The following is a 14,697-nucleotide window of genomic DNA, read 5'->3' on the forward strand; positions in this document are numbered from 1 at the left end:
GCATTGCCAAATTGTCGAGACTTTTCAATAGGACTGTTTCCAATTTTTGCCTTAACTAAAACAGGGAAATGCGAAAAAACAAAGGTAGTGAATCAATGGAACTGTAATCTCAAACGTTTCAATTGTCCACGAAATTGTTCAAACGTATTCTTTAAGTTTAAATGCTGTTCCAACCAAAGTTTGACCACGGTTATTGCAATAAATGCCTTTAATGTTTGTTATTTAAATATCATTAACAATATTAATGGCAAATTATTTTGTGAGAAATGTAGCCAGCCAACAGCTCTCACTTTGCTTTAGATGGGTCTGCTGCTTTTATTCCAAAAATACGATTACCATCCACCAAAAGTCGCTGTTTAATCTGCTGTAATACCACTTGTGTCCTGAATTTGCAGCAAACAACCAGTCGTAGCCAATGCTGTCTCTTTTCTCAAAAACCACAAACAAAACCATGTGCGTAATTCTGTAATACTCGCTATATATGCAATAGAAACGTGCACTTGTCCAATCATATAGAGACACTTGATTATCGGGTGAAGCAAAAGTACAGTAATTACACAGCAATAGGCAACACTATGCCACAAACTGCTAATGACGACAGGCCCTTAAAAAGGCACATTCCATATAGTGACATAACAAAATAGGCATCGAAAAAAAGTTAGGGTAGAAACAAGAAAGCGTTTGGTATCAAGGCTTGTTGACGTCACAATACATGTAGAAGGCGCGGACGGAACAATGGCACTATGACGTAGCCACCACGAACCAACGACGTAATGAACAAAGCGTGGTTTGTATATACTGCGAAGGACTGCTAACGCTACAAATATGTACAAATGGTTTATTCGGCTACCAGCTCGGTTACTGCATTTCGCGCGAATTTCACTATTGCATTGTGACGTATTCGGGGATATACTGTGACGTATGAATGAAAATGCCGCGTAATTTTAAACTGCGTTGACGAAGGAATGGGAAAATGATTGAAAGCTACAACATTTGAAGACGAAAAAGGTAACTCCTAGAATAGTGACGTCACAAAGCACTGACGTAATGTTGACGTTGACGCTTAATGACGTCGTTGTTGGTTGGTAGCGGCAGCGATGAATAAATTTAACTGGTGTGAAAAATCATAATTCGTACAGTGATTGCAGAAGCGCCGTAATGCTCAATACTGGACGGGTGTATGTGACGTAATAGGGACGTTTATGACGTAACAACTGTGATGTCATGATGGTTGCGATGAAAAAACACTTGAAATATTGGAACTTGTCACTGTACGATGAAGAAAATTGAAAAACGGAACATTCTGCAAGAGAAAAAAACAATATTACTGACCTAAAATTAAAAAATGTTGTTTGTTTGTTGATATCAATGATTAGGCATGTTATTTTGTGGATTCACACACTCATCGTGAACAACACACCTTTACATTTATAACATTTTTATAGTTTTAGCTATTTCCGAAATTTTTTTTTAAAAAAATTTTTTTCATTTTAAGAACAGCAAATTATTGTGTTGTAATGTTAGAGACTATTTAGACATATTTATTTAAATAAGACACTAAAGATGCTTGTTTAAGCAAAATCAATTTGTTCTGTATACAACAGCAAACTGATTTTACCGTAACTTGAGACTATTTAGTCATTGTACCTTATTTGTCTGCAAGTTCCGCGCCAGAGCTTTGTGAAAGTTGGAACATCTAACAACAACAAAAGAAACATTTATTGTTACGTTCACAAAAACTGAAGACAGCTTTGGTTAATCGCATAACCAATTTGACAAACTTTTTTATGCGATTATCCGGAATCGGCAGCAGCAGTAAAGTTTGCCAAGAACTTACAGTTACAACTTATGCAACTAAACAGATAATCCTTATAACTTGTATTATTTGTATTTGTCTTTTTTTGGTTTGCTTTTTTGCACAGAGCACGTTAAAAAACGTTTTGATGGTAAAGCTTAACATCCATCTTTTTTAACCTAATTTTATTCATTATTTGCCGACAAATTTAACTAATCCAATTTCTACTGACCTGAAATACAGATTGTTGAAGTGCGCTTTGAATCTGTTGAAGATTTCTATGTTTGTCTTCGTCGGTTCCTTCTGTGGCGCCCTCCTGTGAAACAGTTTTGTTACAGCACTGCAAACTAACCAATTTTATTTGTATGTACCTGTTGTTGGTTGGCTAAAAATTGCTGCATTGCCTGTTGATATTGTTCGAGCAATTCATTTCGGTTTTGACAGACAGCAGAATTTGTCGAATTTGAGTTTTGTTCTTCACCTAAAAAATGCGTTTTTTCTTAAAATTATGTTCACTTTATGAAAAATCTACTAACACCATAACTCACGTCAGCCGTACATTTGGCTACATTTCGTTAGGTGGCGCAAACATATAGAACGCTATAGCTCCAAAAAATTCTGACGGTTGGGGCTCTTAGGGTTGAGGTTAGGTGTTATTATTAAAATTTAATACAACTTAATTAAAACTTACTTCCTAACCCTACCCTTCTTTAGCTGCAAAATTATTCATTTAGCTCTTATAATTTATACACTCCCTGGAATTTTTTTTATATCCCGCTTGAAGTAGTGGAATAAATATAAAAGAACAGCGAGACAAAGTTTCTTACCATGTTGAAATCGATTTTCTTCTGCCGAGTTGTCACTAGGGGCGCTGCTAAACCTTCGGTCCTCTTCACTTCCGGGCTGGGCGTGAAAGTTCCCACGCTCGCCCACGCGACTTACAGTCAAAGTCACGTGACCGCTCAGTTGGGAGTCGCCTCCCCCTGTGGCGGCGAATGACGTCAATGGGGAAGGAGCCCTCACTTGTGTGGGAGGGGAGTAAGAGGGCTCGGATAAAAAGGCGGCGTCTGAACTGTCATACGAAGAAGCAGGACTGTGTTGGGAGACTCCGCAACCTGACGTCATAAAAACACATGCTGACGTCTTCGCCATGGATATATTTTTTGTAAGTTATGATAATGATGTCAATTGGTATTTCGTCTATAATGCCCGACATTGATATCTTCAGATATTACGTAAATGTTACATGATAATGACGTCATCAGACATGATGTAAAAAATCTTTTTTTTTAATTTTTGAATTTAACAACTAAGTTCAAAATTCCGTCATGGATAAAGTTTGCCATTTTTTATCCAAATGTTTGACAAAAATGACGTCACAATGCATGACGCTGTACCTGAGGAGGCTTCGTATTCGAGATGACGCACGAGTTGTTGGAGATGAGATCGAGAGAAGGTGTGTTCTCTTGCGTGTTGTTGAGACGCGAAGTGGACGGCTGGGTAACAAATCTCACATTCCTTCACCAAAAACCTGTTTGTGACGAAACAAAGATATCATGAAATTCAAGGTTACATCATTTGTTTGGTTATGTGTTATTCTTCGTTTTACAAAGACATTTATCCAGTTTTAGTTTTGAACAAGATTTCATAAATTGATTTTTAGTTTATAAAAACTAGATTACAACGGAAATTAAACCGTCCGCTCATACAGTTTAACGTAAACTTACTCTTCAACAAAGTTGCCGTTGACGTCATTTTGTGGTTGTTTTAGTTTGTATTTTTTTTCTTTAGCTCGAGAATTTTGGAACCAGACCTGAAAACGAATACAGTTTAAATTAAGATACAACTTATATTATGAATAGACTTTATAATGAAAAATATTTTAACATAATCAGTCAATGAATTTACATGGAATATATATATTTCACCTAACTGGCATCTTCAGTAGACTTGGTATTATTAATTTTGCATTGATGGTTCAACTAAACCATTTTTTGTGTTTTTGTACTCATTTTTACTATTTCAATTTGAGACTTTTTGAACTCCGTTTTCAAGGACTCTTACCTGCACAACTCGCTTGGGTAACCCGACTTCGGATCCGATTAACTCGCATTCGGGTAGGGACGGAGTTTTGCAAGCTTTAAAGCAGCTCTTCAGTGCCCTCACCTGGCTAGAACTCATCTGTGTGCGATAACGTTTAGGCGGCGGAAGAATACCGGACTCAGCTGGGGCTGAAAAAAGTGTTACTTCGCGTTAAGACGATATCCACATTTAAATGTGGTGGCGTATTATTTTGAAAACTTATCAGTCATTTTTTTCAATTTTTCGGTTTTTGTGTCTGTTCAAAAGATTAAAGTTTGCAATTTTTTTAGCACTTTTTTGACCTAATAAAAAATGAAACTTTTGATATTTCTTCAAGTTATAGAGCTCTTCTGGCAAATGTATTATTTTTTCACTGTGCAACTCGCATTCCGTGTTATTTACCCCGATGAAGACAACCTGTATAGGACGTCGAAACATCGGAACAAAAATACAATTGCCAGAAGAGCTCTATAAACTTGATATTACGCCTGGCAGCAATAGAATATATGTTTGATATTTCTTGTAAAACTTACCAACACTGGTTGGGGAAGTTCCGGAAACGCTACTGCTTGGCTTAGATACAGATGCAAACGTCATTTCCGGCATACTGTTGCGACTGAACGGCAGTACAGCGGAAGTGACTGCGTGATCGTACTGTTGCGTTACAACCGGTTGACGTTCGATCGAAACTTCTTGCTTTGGTGAAGTCGATTCTCTACTTTGGGACTTCACCGCGCTGTTTGGCACCGCAGCGCCTCCAGTGGGCGGAAAGTTAAACAAAGCCGGAGCTGGAAACTCTTTGGCGCCACCGGAATAGAGCGAGGCCAACTTTTTTTGAAGGTCAACGCCCTGTTGGCCGATTGCGTCATAGAATGCTTGGCTTTGATTGGTCGAAGTCGATGCAACGTTGTTGTTATTGTCCCTTGATGCAGCTGTAAGAAAATTTTAGTAAAATGTTAAAGGAAACATATTTTTACTTTTCTGTTATTAATTTGAAAGTTGGAAACTGTATGACTTTGACAGTGAAAGGTTGTCGCCAATTATTTTACATTTGATGGTTAAAATAAGTTTTAGAAAGAATGCGCACCATTTGTGATGTTTCCAAAAGATTTGTTCACTTGATCCATAGGGTTTTGCATATTTGATGACGTTTCACCTTTAATTTGAACGAAATTCTCAGGTTTACTGACGTCATTGCTCGTGATAGTGGGCATCGAAAGTTCGCTTTTGAACTGCCAAAAAAACAAAATGTTTTATTAAAATTTCGCAATCAATAGAAAATTAAAAAAAAGTGTTTCCAAACATATTTTTTTGACACAGTACCTTTTTCTCTGGCGGGGAAGCACTGCTGACGTCATCCTGTCCGTGTTTAATCTGCAGGTGAGCGTCAAGTTCAACCTTCGACCTGAAGACCATCCTGCACAGCTGACAAAACTTGTAGTGTGTCATCTGTCCGGTGACGCAACGAGCAACCGATGACCGGAACTGACCCTTCCGTTCCCGTGCTCTTGTGTTCTGGAACCAAACCTATTGTGATGTCATAGATTATGTCGTTACGTCATATTGAAACAGAAATTTAAAGCATTGTGATTTATACGCGCAAATACCAAGAATTGCCCACTAATTTTGTCCACAAAATTGCCAACTAAAGTGAATTGCGTCATCACTGCCTACATAATCAACACTGTGACGTAATAGTGCAACAAAATCTTTTTTTCAGCTCCAAACTCAAAGAACATGGAAACAAACTTCCAATAACACTTTTGACCCTAAAACGTCACTGTTGTGTGACGTCATAAAAACGTCACTGTTATAATAATCACCTGCACGACGCGCTTCTTCAGTCCGACCACTTCGCTGATCTGTTCGATGACTTTTCGACTTGGACTTGAATCAATCAAATATTGTTTGTACAAGAACTCGAGCTGTTCCGGTGTGATGGTGGTGCGAAGCCGCTTGGGGTCTTTCTGCACCCCCGCCCCCTCTTTGTCGTTGTCGAACGGCCCTGGATCAACACAACAAATGATAATGCATGTGTGTTCGGAAATGAATGATAATGCATGTGTGTTTGCATAATGTGATCAATGATAATTAAAAAGTAGACTTAGTCAACGAGTTTTTTCTAAGAGATTACCGAAAGTTGGCGATCACGATTCGTGCAGTCATACATTTTGGAGCTTTAGACAAACACAACACATCGAATACAATGGCCAGGTTTGGTTTGTCAAAATACGTGGTTGACTGCACGAAGCTTGTTTACTAGCCAGCTCAAAGAGTAAACTTCTAAAATTTTGGAGGTTTAGATCAAATTGCTACCCAAACGAATGGCAATACAGTTAATATATGCAGCATTTTCGTACCTTTTGACTTAAACGAGCCGAGCTGAGAATTCTGATAAGGACTCGTCGAAGAGGAGGAAGAGAGAGTGGGAGAAATGCTCATTTTCCTCTTGTATGAAGAGGAATTAGTTTTTTCTTCTTTTATCCCGCTCTGCGATCCCATCATATTGCTCTGATTCCACTGCTTGGGAATTTTGCCGTAGGTTTGTTCTGCAAAGGTCGGTTTACCATCAGCAGTGTTTCCCATAGGCTTTTCATCGCCAGTGTTTTCCCCGACCAAACCCTGCATGTACATGTACTGGCCGAACATCGATGCCATGACGTGCTGCTGATGATGCTGTTTCCATGAATCCGATGACGTAAACGTTGCGTCACAGTACTGACACGGCAGTGCGTTCACTTCCGGGTTTGGTTTCCCCCGCCGCTGCTCTTTGACCCCATCGGACTCGACAATACGACGAGAAATGGTTTTGCTCACTTCGTTCAAAGCTCTTCGGGCAAGATCTTCAACGCCAGGAGATGCTGAGTCATTTTGTTGTTGCTGAGTCATGCTACGCACTTCTGACAGATCCGGCGACGCGCTGTTGACTTGAAGGTTGTCCCCGTCTGCGTTTTGAGTCTGCTGTTGCTGCTCCAAGCTCTTGCGCGCCTTCTGGCGGGCGTTTTGGAACCAAACAACAATAACGCGAGTGCTCAGGTTCAAAGCTGTGGACATTCGGTCTAAATCGTCGTCTTTCGGGTAAGCGTTGCGGTCGAAAAACTCCTGCAAGACCTGTAGTTGATAATCAGTAAAGCGTGTCCGCGGTGTGCGGCGACACGAGCCGGATTGTGACGTCATAGAAGCGTCGGTCGTGCTGTGGTTGTCATAGTAGTAAGAGTCGTTCCTGGTGTCCATGGAAAGACTGGGAAAGTTATAGGATGGAAGCTTAGGTTGCGGTTTGTTTTCCTGCTCTTGGTGGACACTTATTTCCTCTTTTTTCATGCGCTGCTGGAAAGAGGACTGATGCGGAACAAGTGAAAGAGCGTTGTTAAGGAGTGATGGATGGGTACTAACAGTCTCCTCCGAAGATGGGGACTTTGCTAATCTTCTCAAAATCTCTCCACTGTTTGTAATACGCGAGGCATCGTTGATAAGGATGTTGTTCATCTCATGGCTGGTGTCCTCTGGTGGAGTAAGATTGCGCCGATGTTGGGACGGAACTTCCATCTTTAGGGAAGAAGTTAAAGACTGATTTGCATCTTGCGGCTTTGTGTCCGTCTTTTCTCTAAACATTGGCTCTTCTTTGATGGAGGACTTTTTGTAAGCATCTTCAAGGCTGGTGATTGGAGGAATGTTGAAGTTGTACGGGGAATCCTTTGACCTTTGTCGCTCCTTGAAGAGAGTATTTCGGAACCAATGCTTGATGACTTTAGGAGGAAGACCGGTTTGGGATGCCATCTGCTCAATCTGTTCTTCAGTGGGGGAATTATTGATGTCGAAATTGGCTCTTAAGATCTTCAGCTGGTCATCTGTTATCCGAGTCCGCGGTCTTTTTACCGGAATCTCCATCTGCGGAGGTTGGGAAGAAGAAGAGGTGCTCGTTTTTCCGAGATCCTTCTTGGGAAAGTTATCAAAACTAGGCACTTGGTTTAAGCCTTGGTTGGGAAGCGCTGTCAAACCAGGAGCAAAGTTAAGAGGAGTAGCCCCTGCTCTTCCTGTCGTATCCGGATGTCGCAAAAGTCCTCCAACTCCTGATCCAATGTTCATCTGTTGCTGGATCTGTTGAGCAGCCGCGGCGTTTGCGAGAAGCTGAAACGGTGTGAGGCCAAGGGACTGCGCCTGCATTTGTAATAGAGCAGAGTAAAGATTCATGGAAAGGACATTACCAGGCAAAGCTTCGTTCATGTACAGTTGATTTCCAGTAGCATCTTGTATTCCGGCTGATTCCCACTGGTTGCCACCGCTTTGTGCACCGAGAATCGCCTTCAAAACCATCTGCTGCTGCATTTCTTTAGCCTGTTCCTGATTAACACCATTTATCCCTGACGGTGGAGTCGCTTGTGCCATAAGAAGGTCGTTCTGTTCAGTTGCACTGCCTTGGTCCGGATTAGCACCGATTTGATCTCTCACTTTGACCCAGAACTGGTCGGAATAGGCCGAAGCGACTTTTTGGATCTTTTTAGTTGGAATACAAACTCCGTGGGCAACTTCCTCGTGTGCTTTGAGAATCCAAAGTCCAGTGAATTCCTTGCCGCAGTATTGACAAGACAACACTTCATCATCATTACCTTTCCCTACGCCCTCGCTTCCAGCTTCGGGAGATCCCCGTTCGGTGCTTTCCATACTTGTTTTAACTTGAACATTTTCAGCGCGGTCTTCGGCCACAGGGGCACCACCTTCGTTGGGGTTTGAATTCACATCCTGCGGTTCCCGAGGTGGAGACTTCTTTTCCTCCTGGTCTATCTTAAAGCTTTTTGCTTTATTTCTATTCTCAGGACTTCGGTTTTCTACGTAGTGCAGTGCCTGCTCCAAACCGTAGTTCGTCAGCAAATCTAGGCACGCGCGGCTTCTAGAACTTTCTACAACCGGGCATGACCGAATCCTGGTCCTTTTCGGCTTTGTACTGGGATCCGGAAAACCGCCTATGTTATCTTGCTCTTTAGCGCTATCTGACGGTTTAGCATCGTGGTCAAAAATGGCCGCTAAGTTAGGACAGGATCGTGAATAGCTGTCAGAAGGAGTTGATGGACTTAAAGGTCGATTGGCGATCTCATTTTGGTTTTCGTTCTCCGTGGAAGTGGTACGCTGCTCAGCTATGACATCATTATGTTGTTGTATTTGGTTTTTGACGTCATGAGGTGATGACGTCATGAGTTGTTTGGGGTCCAAATTGGTTGTCAGTTCTGGTTGTCAAAAAATATTTGTTGTATTAGATCTATTTGCAATATGTTGAAATTGTTCAACAACAAATGGTTTCTAAATTTGAGAAGTGCAACTTTTAGCGCAGCTAATGTATTAACTGTATGTCAATAAACCCTTCATACAGTTTCGTACACCAGTCCTTTTATGGATGTAAATTAAAGTCTTGTTCGGAATCAGCAACTCAATTTAGCCGAAGTCCCCATAAACTTGATGTGATTCGTTTCATTTTCTTTCTTCGATTTGTTACGTTACTCGTAAATTTTAGTAACCAGTTCATTGCAATTACCTTTCAAATCATTTTTTGGTGATTCTTCAACGTCCATGGCAGAAGAAACATTCATTTCTGTTTCATTTGGCTGCAAATCAATAAAGTTTGAATTAATTGTTTCATTTCAAAGTGTTCTGAAAATCTAATTTTACCCTAACAATTGTTAAAGAATGTATCATGTATGGCTATAAAGTTTTATACAACAAACCTTGAATATAGAGCTGGCACGTGGTTCATTCTTGACCTCTGATTGGTCGATCGAAAGTGAAAAATTTCCCGCTTCTTTAGGACTCTGTAAACAAAAACAGACGAGATTGAACTGTCTGCAATTGCAATTGAAAGCAAAGCATCCAATTAATGTTACAGCTTCTTGGTAAATATTATGTTCTTCTTAATTTTAATTCTGTGTAGACACCAATGGTTTTGTACAAAGTCGCTCGATTTCCCGTAAATACAGAAAACCACAGGTGGATTCGAATTTACTATAGGCGATCACGGTTAATATCTTGTTTATGATTCTATTTGAATAAGCAAAAAAAAAATATACACCATCATCAGCAATTAACCTTTGAACTTTCTTGTGCAGACCCAGGGCGTGAAGACACTTTTTCGGGAGATTCTGTGGAAATATTTGGAAGTTTAGTTCGAGATTTTATCAAGGACTAGAATATTTTAAAATCTTATTTGCAAAAATACCTGAATTTGTGACGTCATCAGCACCAGTGGGAAGCGAGATTTTGTGAAACTGCATGAGATGCACTTGAAGGTGCATGTTGTCCTTGAAGTACTCCTGCGTGAGAAAAAAAAAACTTAACTAATATAATTATATTTGGACCCGAAACATACAAAATGAAATGTCTTTTTTAATTCACTTTTTCTAAGCATTAAACAATGTAACAAAAATGCTTTAAAAAACTTTATTTTTCACGTCACTTCTATGTTGTGCACGTAAGAAAAATATCTTTTCAAAAAATGTCAAAGATTTTTCAATAGCGCGTTGGGATCTGTAACCAACGAATAACGCAGTAACTGTACCTGGCACAAGGGGCATTGTGTTGGTGGTTGGTCGCTGTGTTGCATCATAATGTGCATTTTCAAACGGTCATCGTCGTCTGTGACGTAATTGCAATAATGGCACTCCTAAAAAGAAAAGATTGGTAAAAACCACAGCTTGAAAGTTATCATCTAATTTATTCATCGGTGTAAAATTACCTTGTCTGTTTCCATTTTAACAGAATTTTCTTCTTTTGGATTTTCTGGTTCTTCTGCAAATTGTATGTTTATGTATTTTGCAAAGTACCTTTAAATTTGTCAAAAAAACATTTTTTTCCGAATTCCAAAACAAGTTTTTAGCGCTGGTTAACAAAATAATAGCAGTAACTTTCGTGTGCCTAACGAAAAAGTTATTTTAATCCCTTACCGTCCGCTTCTATGGCAACCACATCCTGAAGTGTCGTCATAGGAGGGTTATTGTGACGCTGCAATTGAATCTGATGTTCAGATGTTTGCATGTGTCTTACCATTTCAACAATATACTGCAACACAAAATCGCATTAAAATCGTCAAAACGTTTTATCAAATCGCAAAACTTTTATATAGTGTACCGGAGTCTTGAAGTCACCACAAGCCAGGCATCTTAAGGTCAAGTTAAGGTCAGAACTCCTTCCGGTTTTGTTTATGGCCTCACAACGCCGTTTCATGTAGTTGTGGAGAAACTGTTGGTCCAATTAATTTAATGTCATTTTTTGTCATTGAAACACTGTTGTGGTAATCGAAATAAGAAACACTGACCTGGCAAACGGTCTGAACACCTTGATGTTGTTCGGATGAGCAATGTTGCTTCAATTTCTCTAAACTGTGCGTCACGAATTGACACGTGTTGCACGCCACACTCTAGAAAAAATGTCAAGATACGTTAGCATGACATCACTAAGTATTGTGACGTCATAAAAAGTTGTTTGGGAAAATAATAGAGGTATTTTGTTTTATCGCATTTATTTGGGTCAAAACAAAAACACAATAAAAAAGTTTTTTCAATTGGTTTTGTGACGTCATAGTGCTACCTGTGTGATGTTTCCATTGATGACGTGTGTGATCATCCATTCAGTGGCTGCCCCTCCTTCTCGTACATGAGCAATCAGGTTTAACTTGTTTGTGTGTTTTTCAGTCTTGCAATGAAGATTGAAGTTGGTCTTTAACTAATGGAATAAACGAAAACAATGTTTGAATAGGTGTGCTTTTTTAAGAAACAGAATTAAGACAATACACACAAGTACACAACTATAAGTAATATAAATTTTGGCTATACCATATCGTGTGTTTCTTATTCAAATAGAACATTTATTTAAAAAAATCACATGTGACTGCTTTTAAGCAAGTTGTAACGACATTTCGACAAACCAATCTCTTCTTCAAGCTTCACTTTCGCAATTTCTCAACAGAACATTTTTTAGAAATTTGAGTTTAAATGAGTTACAAGTATGTGTGGACTTGGGAAATACATTTTAATCCGCCTAACTCAAGATGGTGTAGGTTCGAAAAGAATTTACTTTTTTAATATTGTCAGAACATGAAAGTTGTGGCAAATATATAGTTGAAGTGGCCACAACCGGATAAAACTCCTTGAAATCCGTCGCCAGTTTCAGATAAATGGATGAGCCCAAGATGAAACAACGACAGACAGAAATTGGGCAAGAGTAGTTTAAAGCAGCTATCGAATTTAAAATCAAAGTGAGATGAGACTTTTACGGTGTCAGTAGACGCCAAACAGTCTATAAAATCAGTTTACTTTTAAGATCAAGGTCAAAAATTTGCTTTGTCGCGGCCAGAATTGAGTCTCGAAAAATAGTTTTTGACGAAACAATTACGGTTGGAACGTAAATGGTGTTAGTGTTTATGAATCTGCCGACTCGTTTGGTATTGCATTCTTTTCAACACAGGAAAAAAATATGTTTTAGATGGCTATTAGTTTTCGAGATGCCAACCTAATAAGCCTAATACAACGTACGCATAAAACTATTTCATACCACCACACTTTTTTTGTTTCATTACTGAAGCTAAAAACAAGTTCAGTTCTACTTGACCAAGTATATAAATTTAGAAAATATATATGTTTAAAGTAAACCAGTTATGGCCAAGAATATAATGCAGGTTTTGAAAGTCTCTGGTTCATAAGAATTGGAGAAAAGGTCATTTTTTTAAAGTTGTAACAATACCAAAAGTGTCTAAATTTGCATTTAAGATACTTCCCATTAAATTCCGAAAAATATCTAAGTTTTCTAACGCGCAGACAAACGCTACTTGGCCTTGTTTAGGCTTAATCAGTATTGAAAAATAGTTTTTAGTCACCCACATACAAACAGGAAAATCAGCAATCAATTAGAGTGAGGTTTTTTCTCAAGGCATGACGACAAAATTGACCGAGACCAAACATGATGAAAGAAAAAACACAGAATAGCATCATTAGCTTGACGCAAATGGGAAAAGGACCACCCGTTGTGATGATATCAAGCGCGAAGCTGTTAAGTGGATAAAGATTCGCATGGCTGGAACTTTTTAAGCTTCATGAAAACAGGGATACAATTCATTACTTGGGTGAAAATAGAGACCAAAAAATGTGTTTGTGGTTTTCCTGTCCAATTGCAACTGACAATAAATTTGCGACCTTAATTGTTTGCCAAAATGGACAGGATTACGTAATTCAAAAAGTAAGTGACAGCCTAAAATGTTGAAGAAACTGTTTTCTTAAATGGCCTCAAATGTGTTCATGTTTTGGCAAATAAATTTACAACCCATTTTTTGTCAAAACGAGGCAAAAATTTATCTGCTGACATGCTCATTGACACAGGTTTAGCTGCATATGTGAACTGTACGCTTAACTTAAGTGTTTAATTCAACTTAACTAATATCAGCACGACTCAGGTTCTTAACTAAACTTATCTCAACTTAACCTTAAGTGCTTAATTCAACTCACCTTACCTGGCCTGAATTAATTAACTTAACTCAATTTAATCTACTTCAACTCATGCTTAAGTGCCCAACTCAATTTCTTTCAGCTCAACTTACCTCAAATCCTTAACTTAAGTTAACTTAACTGAATTGCTTAACTTGACTCAACCCAACTTGCATCAACTCAAGTGCCCAACTTAGCGTCTTCAAGCTCAACTCAACTCAACGTAACTTCCCTCAACTTTCCTGCTAAAAAAAACAAACATTCCAAACACAAATCAAAATCTAGATTGCACTCAGAAATAGGGTTTGTGAAAAAAAACGTTCGAGATGAAATTGAATCCAACAATATTTTTTTAAATTTAACGTATTCCCTAAGAATAAATTTCAAATCAAACCACCAACTTACAGGAGTTGTGTACTTGCAAAGTCGACAGAAATATCCATCACGTGGTGTTCTCATAATCCACTCGTTGTTCAACGCGTCGTTCGTGACGTCACTATGACGCATCCTGCGCGTGTGCGCCTCCAGTGACGCTAGATCGTCGGTCCCAAACACGCCGCATACGTCACAGGAGAACATAAACGATGACGTCACTTTGCTGTTAACGCCGCTGTTGCCCTGGTGATAAGTACGTAATTTGTGTTTTGAAAATTGTAAATTTTGCATGATTTTGTTTGTTATGACGGAACTCGGGCGCTTTTCCGGTTTACGATTTTAAATTTTAAACAAAACAAAAAAGTACATTTTTTTTCTTTTGATTTGAAACGTACGTACAAATGTGATTACGTCATAATAAACCTTTATGACGTCACAAAGCTCAAAACTTACCGTCATCGCTTTTCCGGCAGGCAAACTAGCATTAGCATCTCCGTCGTTGTTCGCAACATTCGGGAACAACTGCTTCCACAAGTGGGCGTTCTGGAGCTGTTTAGCTTGGTTCACAAGCAGTTCTGCGGCGCCCCGATCTTCATCGCCGGAGGACAAACGCTGTTGAAGAGTCGAAGCGGCAGCCGCGGCCACCATCAGTTGTTGATACTGCTGGGCGAGCAATAGCTGCTGTTGCTGTGATATAAGTAGTTGCTGCTGAAGGTAGTCAGCCTGAAGTTTTCGCGCCTTTTCGGCGTCGTCCGTTGCCATGCGACCGTTGACGTCATTGTTCAGGTTGTGATTTTGCTGTAGCGACTTAAGGGCGGTGGTGTAGTAGTCCATCATGCCCTGGGGTGCGCCGAGACGATTAGCGTCATTTTGTTCTGTCTGCAAATCTGCCAAAAACAAAAGATTGAGATGTAAAGAAAAACAATGAAATACAAAATGTATAAGAAGGATTTTTGTAAAAACTACAAAACAGGCTTTTACAAT

At 39.3% G+C, this 14,697-nt stretch overlaps 1 protein-coding gene across 3 annotated transcripts in view; it reads right to left on the reverse strand.

Annotated features, from left to right (window-relative positions):
- Positions 1 to 449: 449 nt before the first annotated feature.
- LOC145215056 (zinc finger homeobox protein 4-like) overlaps positions 450 to 14,697 on the reverse strand; it is a 60,086-nt gene continuing 45,838 nt past the window's right edge. For 2 of the 3 annotated variants that reach the window (XM_080083710.1, XM_080083703.1), the window contains exons 12-36: positions 14,167 to 14,600; positions 13,744 to 13,956; positions 11,450 to 11,584; positions 11,178 to 11,279; positions 10,991 to 11,101; positions 10,807 to 10,921; positions 10,599 to 10,651; positions 10,422 to 10,526; positions 10,083 to 10,176; positions 9,953 to 10,005; positions 9,595 to 9,678; positions 9,405 to 9,474; positions 6,238 to 9,099; positions 5,701 to 5,882; positions 5,201 to 5,404; positions 4,965 to 5,109; positions 4,411 to 4,809; positions 3,860 to 4,026; positions 3,523 to 3,608; positions 3,193 to 3,326; positions 2,623 to 2,910; positions 2,167 to 2,276; positions 2,028 to 2,111; positions 1,648 to 1,696; positions 450 to 1,303 (exon numbers count right to left, since the gene is read on the reverse strand). In XM_080083710.1, the coding sequence (XP_079939836.1) occupies positions 1,649 to 1,696; positions 2,028 to 2,111; positions 2,167 to 2,276; positions 2,623 to 2,910; positions 3,193 to 3,326; positions 3,523 to 3,608; positions 3,860 to 4,026; positions 4,411 to 4,809; positions 4,965 to 5,109; positions 5,201 to 5,404; positions 5,701 to 5,882; positions 6,238 to 9,099; positions 9,405 to 9,474; positions 9,595 to 9,678; positions 9,953 to 10,005; positions 10,083 to 10,176; positions 10,422 to 10,526; positions 10,599 to 10,651; positions 10,807 to 10,921; positions 10,991 to 11,101; positions 11,178 to 11,279; positions 11,450 to 11,584; positions 13,744 to 13,956; positions 14,167 to 14,600 (6,278 nt within the window). In that variant the 3' untranslated portion in view covers positions 450 to 1,303; position 1,648. The remainder of the gene's footprint in view (positions 1,304 to 1,647; positions 1,697 to 2,027; positions 2,112 to 2,166; positions 2,277 to 2,622; positions 2,911 to 3,192; positions 3,327 to 3,522; positions 3,609 to 3,859; positions 4,027 to 4,410; positions 4,810 to 4,964; positions 5,110 to 5,200; positions 5,405 to 5,700; positions 5,883 to 6,237; positions 9,100 to 9,404; positions 9,475 to 9,594; positions 9,679 to 9,952; positions 10,006 to 10,082; positions 10,177 to 10,421; positions 10,527 to 10,598; positions 10,652 to 10,806; positions 10,922 to 10,990; positions 11,102 to 11,177; positions 11,280 to 11,449; positions 11,585 to 13,743; positions 13,957 to 14,166; positions 14,601 to 14,697) is intronic. The other variant, XM_080083719.1, reaches the window with a different exon arrangement.

Source organism: Phallusia mammillata, chromosome 1 (assembly GCF_965637545.1).
Source record: "Phallusia mammillata chromosome 1, kaPhaMamm4.hap1.1, whole genome shotgun sequence".
Classification (NCBI taxonomy): domain Eukaryota; kingdom Metazoa; phylum Chordata; class Ascidiacea; order Phlebobranchia; family Ascidiidae; genus Phallusia; species Phallusia mammillata.